Source organism: Labrus bergylta, chromosome 5, assembly GCF_963930695.1.
Source record: "Labrus bergylta chromosome 5, fLabBer1.1, whole genome shotgun sequence".
Taxonomy (NCBI): Eukaryota; Metazoa; Chordata; class Actinopteri; order Labriformes; family Labridae; genus Labrus; species Labrus bergylta.
In genome coordinates, this window is record NC_089199.1 from 3,866,371 (window position 1) to 3,885,404 (window position 19,034).

Consider the following 19,034-nt stretch of genomic DNA (forward strand, 5'->3'; position numbering starts at 1 on the left):
CGTCTTGAAATGGGGAAAAGGAGTTTCAGGTACGCTGCTCCTGCTCCTGGAATCTCCTGCAGGATGATCTGTGTCTGGGGGAGCTTGTCTCTTTAAATCATTTTAAAAGTAGATTGAAGGTGTGTGAGGAAGATGCTTCAGGTTGTAGATGCTTTGACTGATGACTTCCTGCTCTGTGACTCAGGACATGTTAAACTGTGTTTGTAATTACTCTGTGTTTTATGTCTGTAACTCTTTGTTGTGCTGCTGCCCCCTCTTGGCCAGGACACTCTTGCAGATTAGGTTCTTAATCTCAATGAGGTTCTCCTGGTTTAATAAATTAAAAAAGACACACATGACTAATCCTGTTATAATTTCCCTCCTCTGTGAATCTGATGACATGGTCTGTGTGTGATTGTGTTTTTGCACATCCAGTATGCTGATTCTGACGTGTGCATGCACGTTTGTTTTTCTAACCTGGGCCATCAGCAGAGCTTTGTAGAAATGAAGTGAGGGAGGCTTTTTCCTGGCATTGATGACCAACGTCATTCCCAATTCTTGAACTTCTTTCCTACGAAAACAATGACGGTTAGTGTGCATTTAGACATGTTCACTTTATTACTTCTAGTATTACCAACTTATTCCACACCCTAGTCTTTGTTTACTTTTTTTCTCTCTCTTTCTGAAACCCACACGCTCTTCTTTCACACATCCTTTTCCACACGTTCATGCCCTCACACACTCCTCCTAATGACCTTTTCTTGGGTCCCTCTTGGATGAGCCCTCATCAGACACGGCTGCTAAGTCTAGCGATACGCTGCATAGCAGACAGCTGGCAGCCTGCCTGGCTACGCTCTGTTGTGGTATGGCCCTTGAGTGGGGACAGGGGAAGGCCAAACTCTGGTGAAATGGCTTTTTCTGAACTTCAAAGACTCCATTAAACCCAGTATAAACAAACAACACTTTCTGAGTGTTTGTAAGAAGACCTCTAAGTGCTGTGCTTTGACACCAGTCTGGCAGAGGGTCAGCACAGGTCAGCGCTGCTGCCAGCTGATCTTAAAATGGGATATTTTGCAACCTTTCAGTTTGTAATATCGTGATTCTTTATTCAATACAATGTTGAAGAGATTACCCAATTGGATCATTAAGTCTGGATCTACAAGTTTGCATCATATTGTTCTCCTCTAGATCAGTGGTTCCCAAACTCTTTTCCTTTGAGCCCCTCCTCCCTGTATCTAAGTTAAAGCTGCCCCCAGACTCAATGAAAAAAAATCTATTTTAACATTAATTTTTGTCATTATTGTGTTTACCATTGATAAATGTCTCTTTACATGTATAAGTGTAACACTTTTTCTCTTAACATCCCATTGAAATATGTCTGCACACAAGTGTTCTTAACAAAAGACCTACCTGATCAAGTAAGTGTGTTGTCATGACAACCTCAGAACAAAGCGTCTTTCTCCCCCCGAGATCCCTGGTCCCCCCCCCCCCAGGGTACCTCACACCCTATGTTGGACACCTACACTTTAGTCTAGATAATGAAAATGTTTCAGTTGGTGCTCTGCTGCCCTCTTGTGGTCAGATCTTTTATTACATACCAACACACTTGGGACAACAACAAAAGCTTCTTCTGCTTGGAAGAATATCCCCCCCATACTCAATATGAATATGACTCCCACAATATTATGACTTAGATCTCTCAAAGGTTTTGATATAGAGACACCTTGTTGCTATTGTTTTTCATTACCTTAGTATGGAGTGTAAGTAGAGCAGTAGTTCACAAAGACTCTGGGCAGACACAAGAGGGGATTTCCACTCCTGTCTTCCAGCATGGACCTCCACCACTGCCCTGCCTGTCCTGTCCCTGCTGCCTGATGGGTTACAGAACAATTGTTTTTCAAACAGAACAAGTAAACAAAATCCCCTCTTTAGCACTTGGACAAAAGACAAAATGAACATTTTTGCTGAGCTCTGTTTCAAATCAAAGTCACTGAATAACATGGAGTTGAAGGACTTTTCAAGGTCTGGCTGAGTTGTAATTTTGTCTAGAATTTTGTCTAGGTCAAAGATGAGTTCATGATGTTACATGATGGACTCAAAATCAAATTATCTTTTGATGAAAAATACCATGAAAGTCGTTAAGTAGACAGTAGTGCGACTACTAACAGAGATGATTGGGTTAAGTGGCGGGGTTATGATTTATCAAGTACCTGGCAGACAAACAATGCCCAGTTCAAGCAGACCACTGATGTGGCTGAAACTCGATTGTTCTGTTTGTAGGGAGTGTGTCGAGTCAGAACTTGCAGACAGATTTCGAACTGCTGGAGAAGATGGTTTTTCTGTCTTCGAATTATGGAGCTGTGAGTCCGGTCCATCTGTAGTGGGGGGAGTATCACTCCTACATGACTGAGAGTCTGAAAATCAGTAAACACAAATACAGTTGTTTCAAAGAAAACCGAAAGTATCAAATTATAACTGAAGCATTGCAAGACAATGTTAGCAAACATGTATTCTGTGAATCCATCAGAGTTTTCCTTTTGCTCACTCTAAATCATGGATTTCTTAAACCACCTTATTTGGTTCATTATTGCTAATTATTCATATTTTTTCATCCATCTCTCTTCCTAGTCCTCTATCAACATGGTTGCAGCTGAACATCTGTGGGCAGACAGCCTCCAAACACTGGACACAAAACACTGCGGTGGCCCGGCTACTAAGCCTGACTTTGATTTCAGACATCCTAATTGGCCTCTCCTTAGAGCTAACAAAGCCTCGCCTGTACTCTCCCTTTTCCCCTTCACTAATAGGCCATGACAAGCATGTCTCCAGTCAAGACCTCCACATGCCCCTCTGAGGGCATGAGGGTACATGCCAGTGAGTACAGAGGATGCAGGAACCTCTTTCTCGCATGTTATTCTGTCTCTCTACATCAGAGGAATGTTGCTCTCTCTTTTTTTTCACCCACTGAGTTCAGGCCCTTCTTTTCTTTGGGGGTGCAGCATGCTATTTCCGTTCACTCCCTCTGTAAAGGGGATAAGTTGCCGGAGAACCCAAAGACAGCAGTGGGAGTATCCCATGAGGAAGATCATACCCAAAGACTGCTCTGTGAACTCTGAACCCTTTTTCCAAAGAGCCTTTATGATCTGCTTTCCCCGAAGCATGCAAGGTCACGGTCCAGTTTCAAGCAGCCTTCAAAGCATTGAGAGCATCAGATCATGATAAATGGTTGTGTGTGCTGTAAAAACAATACTTTGTGTGTGGCTGGTGAGTTAAAAAGAAAAGATTGTATCAAACAAGTAGATCTGCCATAACTTGTCTGCTCACCTTTTTTAGGAGACTTCCTCCGGTCCAGCTTCTGAGTCACCTGATCCAACATTTCCCCTCTCTTACATTGCATCATGCTGCTGATTGTTTCAGGGCAGATATCACTGTTGCTCCTGTTGTTAAGCTTGTAGAGAGGTGGACTCCCTTTAGAGGTTTCTGACACTGTGGACAGAGACCTGACCTTTACTTTGTGTTTCCCTGATGGCTTCACAACCTCTACATTTTCATTTGGCTTAAGGTCGCCATGACAGTTCACCAAAAACTCTTCTGACACTGGATGTGCAGTAGGGTTATATCCTGATTTGTGGGAGATAAGTTTCATCTGAAGTTTCTGACTGTAGCTCAAACCAGGTGTGGATTTTAAGACCACGGGTGGTTCCTTCATTAGGTTTTGCGGTTCACAACTTGTAGGAAGTGGGTCTTTGAGATGGTGTGCAGGGATTTCTGGTTTAATTTCACGCTTGTGTCTGTATTGGCAGAGCTCATCACTCATCATGGGTTTGTTACAGGGATTACAAAGGTTTCCAAGTTCATGTTTTTTCGCATCAAATGCACCCTTAGACATTTTTTCTACCTCTTCTCCAAGTCCAACCTCCTCCAGGGCAGTCAGGAGGTCTACACTCCCTCTTTCAAAAGGGACTGGGTTTCTCAGTGCTGCTACATACGAGTCCCTATAGCGACACTTCAAGTCTTCCTCAGTGTGCTCATGCCCCAGCTGTTTCTGGCAGCACGGTATACATGGCCCCTCTGCAAACTGCAGCGTGAGTCCAAAGGGATTCCCAAGTGGTACAGGTGGAGGAGGTCTGACTGGTTTGAATGAAACTGCGGTTGGTGGAATTGGTTGGTCCTTCTCTTTGGCGACATCCACCAGGTCTACATAATCCCCTTCGATCTCTCGATAGCTGGGTCTGTCCCAGGTGTTGGGAGAAACCCAACCCACTGGTTTGATTAAAGGTTTGGAGCAGGACTTTGGAAGTCGTCTTGCCTGGTCCATTTTGATGAGTTTGGAAGAAGAGCCTGCAGGTCTCAAAGAATCAGACATCCTGTCTTTCGAGGGAAGAAAAATGGTTTCCACTGGGAGGGTGGAGGAGTTGAAATGGGAAGGAACTGAAGTCTGTTTCGGTTCAGGAGGAGCTTCCCGATATGCGCGTATCATTTTAGGCTTGTCTAAGAACTCAGGGATGGCGATTTCAGCCCAGGCTAACTTGATCACTCCTTGATCAGTGCAAAGTAAGCAGCGTGACAGAGGAGTCCCACGCCGCCCTTCATTGAGGTCCTGCAGCCATTCTTCGGTGAAAATGCACGGGTAGGAAGTCTCAGGGACTGGAGTCTCCTCCACTTCTCGACAGCCCTCCTCCAGAAGACTTTTGAGGACGATGCGAGCGGCTTGGTCCCCGAAAGGTTCCACCTGCAGATAAAAATCTCCAGGACGCAGCAGCAGAGGGTTCACAGGAGCCAACTGGATGACAGTTTTGTCATGGAGACAAAGGGGCCAGCCTTCACAGCGGAAAACCACATCAGAGAATCCAGCCTACGAAAATAAAACGAGAACTGTTTCAGTTTCATTTTGTATGTGAATGTACAGAGTAGAGTACCACTACACATTAAATAAGAACTTTTCTAAATTGGACATCCTGATTCTTAGTAAAACCACACAAAATAATGAATCCAAAAAATGTAAGGCCATTTTTATCTTTCTGTGTTTTTCAAAAATGTAATAAAAAATTTAATGTTTCCATCAAGTCAGAGAAAAACACTGAGCTACCACTCAAGCATTTACCCAAAGTTTGACATAAATTCAGGTAAATTGTTGTTATCAAAGGTATGCTAAATAATAAACACAATAAGAATAATAAGCACGTTCACAATAGTATTTGAGTGTAATCAAGGATGTATAGACAACCGGAAAACTTTGACACTAAAGGTAACTTAAGACTAATCTTCAGTTTTATCATAACTCTTTTGTTTCCTATGGTGGAGTTGTTTTACTGCTTTTAATAATGTGATGCTTAAACAAGTGTGCAAAATTAAATAAAAAACATACTGCACATAGTGTTGGAAGACTAATAAAAGACTTTAAAATAATATCAGACATAGACAAGGCATGACAAAAAACACACAAAAAAAAAACAAGTAATGTATAACAAACAGCCAGGGATAAGTTTGCATGTGTCGTATATGCATCGACTATGCTGGTGGGTTTGTCTAGTGAGGACGGGGTCTCTGGGGGGATTTAGGTGGGGTTTAGATTGAATTTGGAGACTAGATACCAGAGCTCCACTGCAGATTATGAGAGGGTGTGATTTGATATTTTCTTATCAGTACTTATGAACATTAATCCACCATGGACTTAGTGATATAAGCTTAAGAAAGTATAATTTCTGACTCATATTGTGGCAATGCACCTGATGCAGTGAGGGAGTGGTGCCACAGTGTCAACATAAGACTAATTCACATTTCTCAGACAAGTTGTATTTATTGTCTTGTATGAGTGTACATGTCATAATTACAGCTACCTTTGATAAAAACAACAAAACTTGACAAACATAAGGTGTAAACTAAAATGTTTGAAAGTCAGAAAAGATTTGTGCAAATGCAACACTTAAGAGGGAGCAGTAAAAAGGTGAATGAGTGCATTTGAATGTACTGGTACTCACACATGCTGCCTGTTGCACACTCTCCAGCAGGTGTTTGGAGGGGATGAGGAAGTCCAGCAGGCACTGTAACGCATCACCGTGGTAACGTTCCTCAATAGTGCGAAACAGCTGGCTAAGGACAATGGGCGCCGTGGCATCAAAAGGCGGAAAGAGGGCCGAGAGGGCGCTCTGGATGGACGAGTCCAGAGATTCTGGATTCTAAAGGGCAAGAGGAAATGGTGGTAAGTGAAAGGAGGTTGTGTTTTATAATTTTCATCGATACTGAAGAGAGAGAACAGGAAAAACCAGCAACAACTTAACCATAAAAACCCATCAGATCACAAAAAGTAAACTAAAGTAAAGTAAAGGCAATACTGTTGACAGTTTTTGTGATTTTTGCATCCAATAGCCATTGGAACAAAGTTTTTCAAATGCTCACCCAACAGAGCAACAGGAGATCAATCAAACCAAAAAACCTCAAATGCAGAGATCCAATGAAAAAACAATCCACAAGTTATAAACATAAAAAATAAAGCTGCTGTTATTATGATTTACTTTGCATTAACTGATGGTGAAGTAGAAGTGGTGTGATCTGCATGTTCTTTTCAAAGACCATTGCAATGTCCCTTCATCATAGGTGCATGAACAATGTAATACTTAAATTAGTCAGAACAAATCTTCCATTACCAACTATCATGTCTCTTATTATCAAAACCGCTGCCCTCAAACTCAAACCCTGGTTGCTGTTGTTTAATAGCTGTTGAATACAGTCCAAATCTTTATTGGATCGCTTTTTAACTTCCTCTGTAAATTCCAGCAACATTCATTTTCATTTTATTGGGTACATAAATATGATTTGACAAGGTTAAACAAGCGGCATTCAATCTTATGTGACTGGAAAAAAGATGGACACAGTTGGAGGAGTGAAAAAGAGTGGAGAGTGGAGAGTAAAAGAGTACAGACAATAACTCTTAGAAGTACACCCCAATTTCCTAGAAACTGCATTTTTGGAATCAAACCACTTTCTGTCTATTTTTGTGCGTGTGTATTTGTGTATATATGTCTATGTACATGTATCCTTTAATGTAATCAGTATGTTTTGTGCACAGTAAAAACAAGTCATGTGAGCCTCCAGTTGCTCAGTATTGACTGTGGAAACCACTAGGTTTGGAGTCTTAGTATGTTGTACTTACTAATGATCATTTCCAGTACTGAACTAATAATGATAATCAGAATTGTTAAAGTATTACTGTAATGATGGTAGTGATAGCTGTACTTATTGTGTTATATTATTATTGTTTTGTCACGTCTGTTAGTGTAACGTTATGCGGATGATGTTAGTTGTTATATTGAATGTTGTCCTGTTTATAAGTGTTATGTTGATTTTAAGTGTGAGATGTCATGACACAGTCACTGTGTAGGTAGTTGTATAGCTGCAGCTAATGGAGATTCCTAATAAACTTAACTAAATAAACTCAACTAAATCGCCTGCCTTCAAATTTTAAGACAAATTATAAAGTTGTAATATCCATGATCAACTCTTTTATTAATTTAAAAGTCTTAGACAATATGGAATGTGTTTCATTGTTGCTTAGTTATAGTCAGTCATGGCTTTTAGCTGTTCTGTAAATTGTGGGGTCACAGTTGGGGGGCAGTGTTGGAAAGTTACTACCCTGGGTGTGAAATGTGGACAATTAAGGCCTTGACTTGCACAGTTGTTCTCTGCAATTTCAGAATGATAAAACATATATGTTTCTTGGCTTTTGCTTATTTGGAATTCATGTAAGAGGTTTGAAATTCGGGAACTACAAGCCATGTTATCCATTTTGTGTGTCATCAAAGTCAGTATCAGCTCTACCAAAACCTGCAGAAAGAAAGTAATCTTCCAGAAAATAGTAACATGTTGAACAAATCTGTGCACTTAATCTAAGGCTTTGAGGTAAATCCAAAACATTTCTGTTTAGGGGATCAAGATGGGGATTATGGTTGTGGTGCCTCTCAAGTTTTTGAACTTTATCTGGAGATGATTAAGTCTGTCCTGATTTACAATATGTTTCATGTCGGGCCAGGGAATGCTTTGTTAATAGTTGTGTCAGACACTGACCAGGCTCAGTGTCTGATCTTACACAAAGTGAAAAGAAAAAAATAACAAAAACAGAAAAATAACAACATGTTCTGTCAAATGACACACTTGGTTCTATCTGGTGCATGTACAGATATCTGCTCTGGATAAGCTTCAGTATACCTGAACACACAACCTTTTCAGTAATATACTGATATATCAAAATTGAAATGTATATACAGCAAGTGAAAAACCAAAAAAGAAAAAACATTAGACATGAATGAACATTCATATCTGTTGAAGTATATACATCAAAAGACAAGTATGTACCAGTTAAAAGGGGTCTCCTCCTTTAATAACAAAGCATAGTATTCTGATAGGCAGTTCAAATTTGATTGAAACTCATCCAATAGTTGTTGAGACATCCATCCATTATCCACACCACTTACTCCGTTCAGGGTTGTGGGAGGGTGGAGCAGGTCCCAGCTGTCATTGGCCGAGAGACAGTGAACATCATGGACAGGTCGCCAGTCAATCCCAGAGTTGGCAAATAAGGACAAACAACCATTTACACCAACGGGCAATTTAGAGTCACCAACTAACCTCATAATCTTGCACATGGACTAAGGGAGGAAGCCGGCAACAAACCTGCGGAACTCCCCATGCACAGCGAGAATATGAAAACTCCACAAGTAAGACCCCTAACAACCGGCGTTTGGAACAAGTTACTGTCCTGCTGAGAGGAGGCAGCACTAACCTCTACTGTACTTACCACAGCAGACTACACCAACGTGCAGCTGTTGTTGAGACACTTCCATAAAAACTCATCATGGTAAAGCATCCAAACAATACACAAAATGACTTTGTCATACCAATGGCAGCCATGCCACCAACTTCGCTCAAACTGTTTCCCAATGTAACCCTTTATAAGAAAAAGCCAGAACATAATTCATAGTAAATATATCAAGCTGTCTGAATGTTTTGAATAAATGTAAATGTGTCAAGTTACAGAGACACACAGTTCTTTTTTTTTGTTTCTGATTAGCTTTTGTCAGTTAGCGACGGTCTAGTGCATTTTTGTTCTTTTAGTCACACAGACTAGGCCTTTTGTCAAATAAATGCATCTTTGTTCTTGAAATAAAAGGAAAAATAACAAAAAGTTGAAGGAAAAAAAAGGACTTAAAGCTTAATTTGGATCTGAACAGGTCTTAGCTGCTAACCACAGCAGGTGAGCTCTTCATGAAATCAGTTCACAGTGGCCTGCTGTGTTGATCTGCCCTCCCCACTAAAGAGTCTGTTTTTAGCCCCGGCCTCATTTAGCTTGATGGCCTAACCAAGACCAGAAACTGACTTTGGATAAACACAAGTCCAGCCGCTTCAAAGACCTCTCACTGGTTAGCTCAGGGACTGCTCAGACTGTTTAGCTAACGGATGCTTGTGTTAGCACCTTGGAAAGTCATAAAAGATAGGGAGCAAAGGTCATAAAGTTGTTTCATGAATCATTGAAAAGTTCATTGGAATCTTCTTTCTATAGCTGTCATGATTATAGTAAAACAGGTTTGTCTATTTATGGTTTCGTACAAATAATGTATCTGAAATGTCTTAGCAATAAGCTAACGTTAATCACCAGCGGTTACTGTGGAATGTTGGATGTTAAACAATCTCAATATTTGGACACTTTTGCAGAGTCTTTGTATCACATGTAGACATTGAATGTCTTCATTGGAAAATAATTCTTTCTTTCCCTGATTGTGCACATCTGTCACAACAGATTAGGAAACGGAGAGCAGAATACCTTGGAGGCTGGTTCCTTGTGTGGTAATGCATCACAGCTGTTTTAGACTGACTGCAGCCATTCAACTCTGGCTTCTACTGTATCTCTCCAAGCTAGCGATAAACCTGAGGTCATGTTATGTACAACACAGCTCTCTATGTTGTTACTGTACAGGCCTTGGACATTTAATTCCCTGTGAAAGTGCCATTTTAGTTTGAGCGTCTGTGCTTTAACCCAGGCTTTAAACCAAGATTGTAGTGACTTCAACATCTGAATCATTTGAAATTTAAACATCTTTATGTTAACACTTAATATTACAAACAAAACTCCTAACCTAACGGGTGTTTGGTCAATGATAATAGAGCCTCTTGAGACTTTACTAAGCACAGCTTGGCTGGACCCAGCTCATGCAGCCAAATGAACAGAGGGTAAGGAGGGTAGCTGCTAGTGTTGTCAGTTCACCTGCAACTTATTACATTAAAAAAACAGGTAGTCTAACAAGCCAAACAGAGCTGAACTGTCGAAGGTTCAGCATGCAGAAAAAGAGATTGTTTTCTTAAAATTCTCCATTGCTTAACACATATTATATTCTAATTGTAATTATTGAAATATGTTTTAGCAACAATTTTAGGTAAATTAGTATGAAAATTAATGAATTTCTTGCACAGTGATAAATAGACTGCACTTGTGCTTTTCCACTTCTCTAAACCACTTTTTACTCTAACTCCAGAGGCTGCTGTGCAAAGTGCCATGCTTCTCTTCAGGACTGAATCAAATTCACATCCACATCATATACATGTTTAAGTTTCAGTGTTTTGCCCAAAGACATGCAGGAGTGATTAACCCATCGATCTTCCGAGCAGGGAAGGACCAAGGGAAGCTACAGGGGGTTGTCCTTGGCTCCCATCTTGAAATCTAACAGGACCCAAAATTTTATATTATGATTGGCTATTTGCCTTGTCTGACGCTAAAATTACGATTGCCAGCGATTTGGGCTGTGTACTTTTTCGTTTATTCATTTTTATTTTGGACATACCCTTAGAGGTGGAGTCAGTAAATGTTTGTTGCAGCTTGTAAACACAACATTGAAAGTGGGCCCCTCCTCCTCAGCTAATCGCCACCAGAAGCGAACAAGGCAAGACTTTAGCCTGTAGGTTTGCTGCCTGTAGCTACACTGCAGGCAACCTGAGAATGGGCCTAGTTTTGTTGCAATAGAAAAGCCAATAATTTATCAAGCTAGCACAAGCTAAATGTCGATGTTTGGCACCTGCCTGACCATCACAAAGCAGGCCAAATGCTTTATCCCCTTTGTGTTTCACTATGATTATATTTTCTCTTCTTTACCACCATGTCCACATCCGTCATATTCGCCGATTTACATCACGTCCAATCATCGAATTGTATCCTAAACTCCCCTGCACACTGTCACAAGCTGCTGGAAATACACTCGCTCCCCACCCAGAAACGTCTTACTGTCTGTATCATTATTAATTCACATTAAATTTTTTATTTCAAGATAGCATAAAATTATAAAAGCAAAATCATCATCACAAATGTTTATAGTGATATCATTGTTTTGTCACCATGCCCACATCCCAGTACATCCTTAATGTTTCTAGTTGAGATGCCTTTTATCTGCACATCTAAAGTGTTCATTATGATTAATGTTGAGTCTGTCTTTGTGTTTGTAAAAGCTCCTCCAGTTACAAAAACTCCTGGTTAACAGCAATTTGTGTTCAGTCCCGTATGAGCCCACAGACACAATCTCTACATCGTTATGATAATACTATACTAAACAGTAAATCAGTGTGGAGTGTCTTACTCTCATTTCCTTATGTTGACGGAAACAGAGCTGCTGCCTCTTTTAAGTCATTCCAAATCCACAACCAGCCAGTAAGGAGCATTTAATAAAACAGAAATCTTGAATCTTTATCTTGGCTTGTAGAGACGGTCCATTTTGGTCAATGTCCAGTTAAGGACCACATTCCATCACCGCCTCCTCTACACATTCAACACAAGGGGATTCCCTCTCAGCCTACTCAGCCTGTGGTTTAACCCTAGAAATAGCTTCAGTCTCAAACAAAGATCATTGTTTGACCTGAATTGACATGCCAGGCTGGACAACAGGCATTTGTTATAAAGGTTGGCTCCGTCTTTGTCTTGTCTCGCCCCCTGGGTGTGTTTGGAGTGTTGGGTTTTAAGCAGATAATTACAGTTTTCTTCCGTATTGCCTTGGGCTTTGGCCAAAGAAAGCAGGCTTCAGATTTTAGCCACAGTATAAGCAAGCTGTCAAGGTGTGTAAAGCACAATGTGCGTGTTGTGTCATCTGCCACAAAAGCCTCAACAGATAAGAGCTGCCCAGGATGTCATCATAAAGGAGATCGACTTTAACTAAATGGACAGAGCTCCTGACGGGACATGCTGGATGGATTTGTTGATGTCTCATAAGAAACGGTCTGTCTCTGCACCTTCAGGTCAAAACCAACACATAAGCAGAAGTGACATTTTAGTCGAGAGCTGCCAGTCAATCCTGTAGTAAAAGCTTTAATCCTGCATGTATGGACCTGCAAAAATGTGCAACAGTCTCAGATGACACACCAACAACTCGGCATTAACAGAAAATCTCCACACTGTCAAGGAGGCATGAGGGGAATTTGACAATTAATGACAAAATGTTATCCTCAGAAGAATAAAGAGTTTATTTGTTAAGTGAGTTATTTCCAAGATTATTATTTTTTTGTTTTTGCTTCATACAGGGTTTGAAAATTCCTACAATAAATGTATTTGCAGCATATACCGGTACATTATGTTAAATGAGGATAACAATAAAAAGATGTATAAAATCATATTTACTAAAAGACAACAGTTAATGCTCATCCCTCTCCACGTTTTCTTCCTTTATTATTCAGTATCTCCTGTTTGGCAGCATGACAGTGCTTCCTTTGTGTTTGATCCACTCTTGTTAAACTCTGCAGAGGGGCTCTCCATTCAGTTAAGCCATCTAAAACCCTTTCAACCAATAAAAAGGCCTCAACAAGACCAAACTCCTACATCATTCAAACAGTAAACACAGTGTGTGTGTGTGTGTGTGTGTGTGTGTGTGTGTGTGTGTGTGTGTGTGTGTGTGTGTGTGTGTGTGTGTGTGTGTGTGTGTGTGCTTGTGTGTGTGTGTGTGTGTGTGTGTGTTTATAGAACTTGCCTGCACTAATCTGGCATGGTTTCTAGTATTCATTCATCCTTTTATTCAATCATTCATTGTAGTTTGTAAGACCTCAAAGGTGTCAATAGTGAAGAGTGCACACGTTTAAGGTTTCTGACTTGGCCTATTGTGATCATTTCCTACTAGACCCACACATTTGAAACTTCTGAATCAGGGTGTGCTGAGATTTGAATTCCAAAGTGACTCAATAATCTCCAAGACCTAATCAAGAACTGATCATCAAAGTAAAGCCTGAAATGCAATATATTTTACTATCTTGAAGAACAATAAACCTAGTGTGTCTGAAATGGACATAAATCTTGGCTGTCATCTCTCTGAAACTGTGAGTCACAGCTGCACAGACGACATGTTGTGAAACGCTACATTTCAAAACCTTCTTCAGGAAGGATGCCTGGATGCAATGGTTCTCTGGACCGTTGATCCATTCGATAAAAGGAAGGGTTATCTCTCTCTTCCTGTCATGTCAGGGCAGCATATTTTGTAAACAGTACCTCAGGATCAGACAGGAGAAGAGTTTTGTTTTTTTTAAAGTGGCAAAACACAAAATATCAAAAATATGTCACCATTGAAAAGTACACTTCCAGTAAATTAGACTTTCCTGAAAAACGTTATGTTGGTGGGGGAGGCTTCATGATGTATTCATTAACTGCTCCCATAAACAAGACAGCACATTTGTTTCAAAATATAAGCTTTTTTTTCCCAAAGCTGGCTTTTTGGCAAATCTCAAGAAAAAGATTCAAACTGTTTGCCTTTTAGAGACGAGTAAAAAACATAATAAATCCCAGAAGCTAAGAATGTGAGAATCAATAAGAAATGATTCATAATATAAATTAAGGTGTGATTGAATAAATCACAGCTCAAGGGATTAAAGCTAATCAGGAAGTGAATATTTTCACAAGGCGTGTACTAAACACTAACATGTGCTGCTCCTCTTTCTTGAGTTTTCTGTAAGTCCATGTAGGACCCTCCACTTCTGGAAATGTGCGACAGAATAAAGATGGGAAGTTATTTCCCAGATTAAAACCCATTGCATTGCAAACTAAGCTTAACATTTTTTAAACTGAGGCAATGTCTTTCAGTAAGAAGTGAGTGTGTCATAGATGTCATGATGATCTGTCAAACAGGTTGGATTGCAGTCTTTCAGCAAGTTTTGATTACAAGCAAGTTAAATCTGATCTCATGTCTGGAGATCAGTATGATTTAAACACCGTCTGGGATGGAAATGAGAGCGTTGCAGTAGCTTTGTTTCTAGAAACAATGCTCGCTGAAAACTGACTCCCAAACAGTCTATACTGTAGCTGCGCAGACATTTCCCCTCGAACGCTTGGCAAAGGTTCTGTTTTGAAAATACACTGCAGAGCCTCTGTTGAGTTTGACCCACTTTTGTGAAGCAGAGATAATAAACATGCTGCAAATATGTCTCACAAAGCTCAATGACAGCTTTAAGAACTTGGACTTGCTGACGGTTGAAAGATTGGTATAATTTAGTTAATACACCTCAAGACAAAAAGTCTGTAGTAATGCTTCTCTATTAATCACGATGGATTATTATGGAGATTTTCCCTTTAGGTGTGGTTAGAAATTTGGCAAAATCACAGCAAGTGGAGCAGTGGGCAGGAAGTATTATTTGCCTTGCCAAGGAAGCACAGACACTGGTATTGTAAAAAAAGTGTTGACTTGCTGTAGGCAAAGGAAGGAGCTGCTGATGACTGAGCCATGGCTGTCAAAGAGAGAGAGAGAGACACAGATGTGACCCTTTACAGCCAGGTCAGGACATGAACTGTCAGCCAATTGAAATCTGGATGCTCTCACATAGCGTGTCCACACACTTTCTTACAGCTAATTGATTAAGGTATATGCATGCAGACTCGAACATACACTGAAAAAATTTACTTTGACTTCACACTGACTGATAATATGGAGCAGGTCCTTATTCTGTAGGAGTCTGTAGCTCTGTCAGCTCTTTATACTTAAAGATAATAGAACCTGTATTTTAATATTAACAAGGTGTTGGGTAGTTTTTATGTATCTGAAGAGAAATCTAACCTGCCTCTGCATCTTTCTTAAACTCTCCTCAGCGGTCTACAATCTTTATGCTTTTTGTTTTGGTTTGCGTCTGTTCAGTCTCAGCCCTCTCATTGGTAGCATTTAGCTTGATGCAGCTAGGGAAAAGGTCCCTCCATGCTATCTACTTTGCAGGAAACAATGGACGTACAATGTTAGCATCTAGCTGGTGAATTGTAGAGGAGCCTTGAGCAGATATGTCTGCCAGCAGTAAGTAGGTAGGAGAGCAAAACAGAGCTAAATATGGGACTTAGGTGGACACAAAACAACCATAAATAAATCATATGAATTCTCTTCATCTGATCGATGTGTGAGCTGGCTATTAACCCCTTCAAAAGAAGCATTACATCGTGTTTTCTTTCAATACTTTCTTTAATGCTTGTTGCACCCTCCTGCAGGTCTAAACCCAATATTGAAGTTATCTAAAAGATTTGTTTAATTTTTGAAGAACTAAATTAAAGGTAACACAAATCTACCGTCTACCGTGGTTTACTTGTTTTTTTTCTAATACTGATCATGGTTGGCTAATTCACTATTTGGATGAATCAAAGATGCACCAGCAGCAACTCCCATACAGGCTTGGATTATTTGCATTCACTTTGAATACACTTTGAATACTGCAACAGACACACTGGAAGAAAAAAAATATTTCTGCACCAGATTGTCATGTTTACTGTAAAGAAAGAAACACAAGCAGCAGTGGGCCTTAAGGAATCAGCTCTTGACCTTGCTGGTCAATGAGTAACTCCTGGTTGTACTTGTCAAACAGTAACTGAATGCAAACACAATTCACATGAGCAAGCAAGTACTCTGGGTTTTGTTTAATGCTGAGTGTTTACCCAAGAGATACACACATGGTCACACACGGTGCAGTAATCTAATAATTTCGACTCTGCAGGCTCCTGACTGGAAGTCGGAGGGTGGTCAGGGAAAACAACATCAGTCTTTTTATAAGTTAAACAAACATCTGGGGCTGTAAAAGCTGGTCAAACAAGTGCTGTGAGGGAGGACAAAGTACAGCGGTGGCCATGTCTGGACGTCTTTAAACATCTATCCTGCTGTCTCTAAATGATTCTGGCATGCCTGGGAAGATGTTTAATGTCTCACTGATGTCCATATAAAGAAAAGAGATGCACTGAGTAAACAGAAAGCTGGATACACTGGAACATGGAAGAGGCATATAAGTTAATAATAAATCTGTGCTTTTGGCAAGGCTTGGACTACAAGACATGTTTGCAGTATATTACTCTTTATCTGCATTATATTTGATTTGATGAATTTTCCTATGACCAGTGTAAGAGTTCAAAGAAGCCACATCCTTGCACAAAACCATTGCCAAAGTCTGACTTGTTCCCATTATATGGCTCACTCACTGACATTAATTAGTTTCTGTTGTCACCAGGATTAGTCTGGTCCTCTCCAGTTGAAAAAACCCCCAAAAACTTCTGTTTCAAACCTTTCAAAGTGCCAAAGTCTGAACTTGAGCATTTCATTATGAATAGATGCAAAGTAGTAAAATACTTTATACGTCAAAACACTCCCCACTCACTGAAGTATTCATGCCATCTGCATCAATTAAACCCGGACGAAAGCACTTAAAAAGATGCAAAACAAAAGGCAATGTGCCTCTCACTGTCCCAGTCCCCCCCCCCCACCCCCCTCTTTGTCAGTGCAAACACTTAAAAAGCCAGAGATGCTGTGTGCTGTGGATGTGAAAGAGTCCCACCAACTGTGCTAAGGATAAAAAAAGGTTTGGAGAGTGCTGTAACATTAGCTTCGTATTTCCGAGAGATAAGGTTTCATAAAAAGAGGACAAAGAATGTACATTAAAGTATCATGCAACTAAAACAAAACTTGTAAAGCTTGTAAAACTTCAGTCACACATGGCTGGCAAAGCCACAGAGACAAAACAAAGTCACTTGTCCAAACCGGAGGCTCACACTCTCAGTTACTGGGTCAGTGGAGCACTTTAACTTCTTGACAAGAAAGAACCAACAGAAGAGAGTGAAACACAAGAGTAACACTTTACCATCTTTGCTGGAGTTTCTCCTCTTTCACACATAAAGTTTTTCCATTTTTTGGTGCTGATAATCCTCTGCAGACAGCTTCCCCGGGCTCCGTGCTGAGAGACTTGCCATGTTTAGAGCATCAACAACAAAAGGCAGCTGAAGTACATCCACATGACAGCAAGTTGTCCTGACTGGAAAGTAACCGGAGTCACTTCCATTCTTCATAGAGCTTCCACAAATCCAAGTGTGAGGCACAGGACGCAACAAAATTGTCAGAATGCCTGTTGATCCACAAGCTCCTCTTTCACTTCTCTTTTTGCGTCTCAGGCTACTTGGAGTGCTTAGAGAGAGAGAGGGAGGGCGAGAAAGAGAGGGAGGAGGGAGAAAAAGGGGGAGGAGAAAAGCTTTCCCTTTTTTGGGGGAAATCCCCCGAAGGCTTTTCAGCCTTTTCTTTGCTCTCTCTCAAACACACACAACCTTTATCACATACCCACCTACAGACACAATATGGATGAATAAAGCATGTCAGCCTGCAGAGAAACAATGACTGGGATTGATACTGTAGTAGGGTAATGTAAGACTTCCAACTCTCCCACATCCCCCTTTGTCATGTATGTAAACTCAAACATGCACACGGATGCATGCACACTCCTTTGGCCCAGCATCAGAGAGATGCAGAAATCCAGCCCCTCGTTTGTGGCCCCTTTCTTCTATTTTTAATCACTGGAGGCTTTTGAAGGCTAAGTCTGTCTGTCTTTCTCTTCTGTCCCTACGTGGACCCTCCACTGTCTGCTCCGGGCTTTCTCATTTCCTCTCTTCAGCAATTGTCTTCCGGCAGACTGCCCAGTCTTTTTTGACTCATATCAAAGGGAGAGGCAGTGGAGGGGCTTCCCTGCAAGAGGTCCAAACTAAACAGCAGGCCCGTGAGACGTGCAGCTATACCTCCACATTAGGCCTAAAGGAATGAAGGGTTACAACCCCTGGACTGAATTTTTACATCTGGATTTTGGAGACATATAGAGTAGGAAACCCAAAACCTACTGCTGCAAGAAGTAAGGTTCATAACTGAGACATTCCTTGAGGAGAATGACTGACAGGCGATCGTTTATTTCTAGCTGCTGAAGGCGGGAGAAGAAGCTTGAGAGTGAGGTGGTTTAAAATGCCGCTCACAGCCGGCCTCAACCTCTGTCTGTTTATTCGATCAAATTCCAGAAATTACAACGAGAGAACGTGCATACTTTCATCACGAGAATAAAGGGGCAGAGTATATTTGCTTTAATTCATGTTTGTCTTCATTGGGCAGGTGAACTTTCAGCTGGAAACATGAAACATAAGCCTCAGTCTCTTTCTCTCACTCTCTGTGGTTTCCTACTGTGGAGAAACTGCCGTCTCTTGAGCATTCCTCGCATGTTTTCCTTTTCGCAGAAAGAAAGCCATGCTTAATTTCTCTTTCTCTCTAAACCACACAAATACGCAGGTGACATTCTTGTAATGTAAAACTATTGCACTCCCAGTTTTCTCACCTTGTTCAATTCTCACCTTCTCAATCATCCTGTCTTTGACAAATTCTTACTTTAGTTGGTCAAGGAACTGTATTGCCCCAGAAAACCTCGACATACTACCCAGTATGTGGGATTTTGTAGACCCTCATCGTAGAAATTTGCTTAAAGTTCACACACCCAGAATAGTTGGAGCAACATAATCTCTATATACTGGAGTCTAGAGTTCCGTTTCTGATCACCTTAAGCTCTGTTTTTGGTCCCACAAACCTTTTTACAACAAAGTATGACTCTTCAGTTGCTGTTTTGCTGAGTACCTGAGAGTAGGCGCAGCGTTAATGAGTACTATACTTTTATAGATTTATCTTTTAAATATCTGAATATCATTTAACAACTTTAATACAGTTTCCCCTTAAAAAAATGTAGATATTATTATTTTTCCTTCTCTCATATGTAAAGTCTTGACC

General features: G+C 40.6%; 1 protein-coding gene across 1 annotated transcript in view; it reads right to left on the minus strand.

Annotated features, from left to right (window-relative positions):
* Nucleotides 1-17,402, minus strand: part of quo (quattro) — a 29,512-nt gene extending 12,110 nt beyond the window's left edge. The window contains exons 1-6 of the mRNA XM_065954581.1: nucleotides 17,089-17,402; nucleotides 5,961-6,158; nucleotides 3,304-4,834; nucleotides 2,190-2,393; nucleotides 1,727-1,850; nucleotides 457-550 (exon numbers count right to left, since the gene is read on the minus strand). Coding sequence (XP_065810653.1) covers nucleotides 457-550; nucleotides 1,727-1,850; nucleotides 2,190-2,393; nucleotides 3,304-4,834; nucleotides 5,961-6,158; nucleotides 17,089-17,121 — 2,184 coding nt within the window. The 5' untranslated portion in view covers nucleotides 17,122-17,402. The remainder of the gene's footprint in view (nucleotides 1-456; nucleotides 551-1,726; nucleotides 1,851-2,189; nucleotides 2,394-3,303; nucleotides 4,835-5,960; nucleotides 6,159-17,088) is intronic.
* Nucleotides 17,403-19,034: the final 1,632 nt, after the last annotated feature.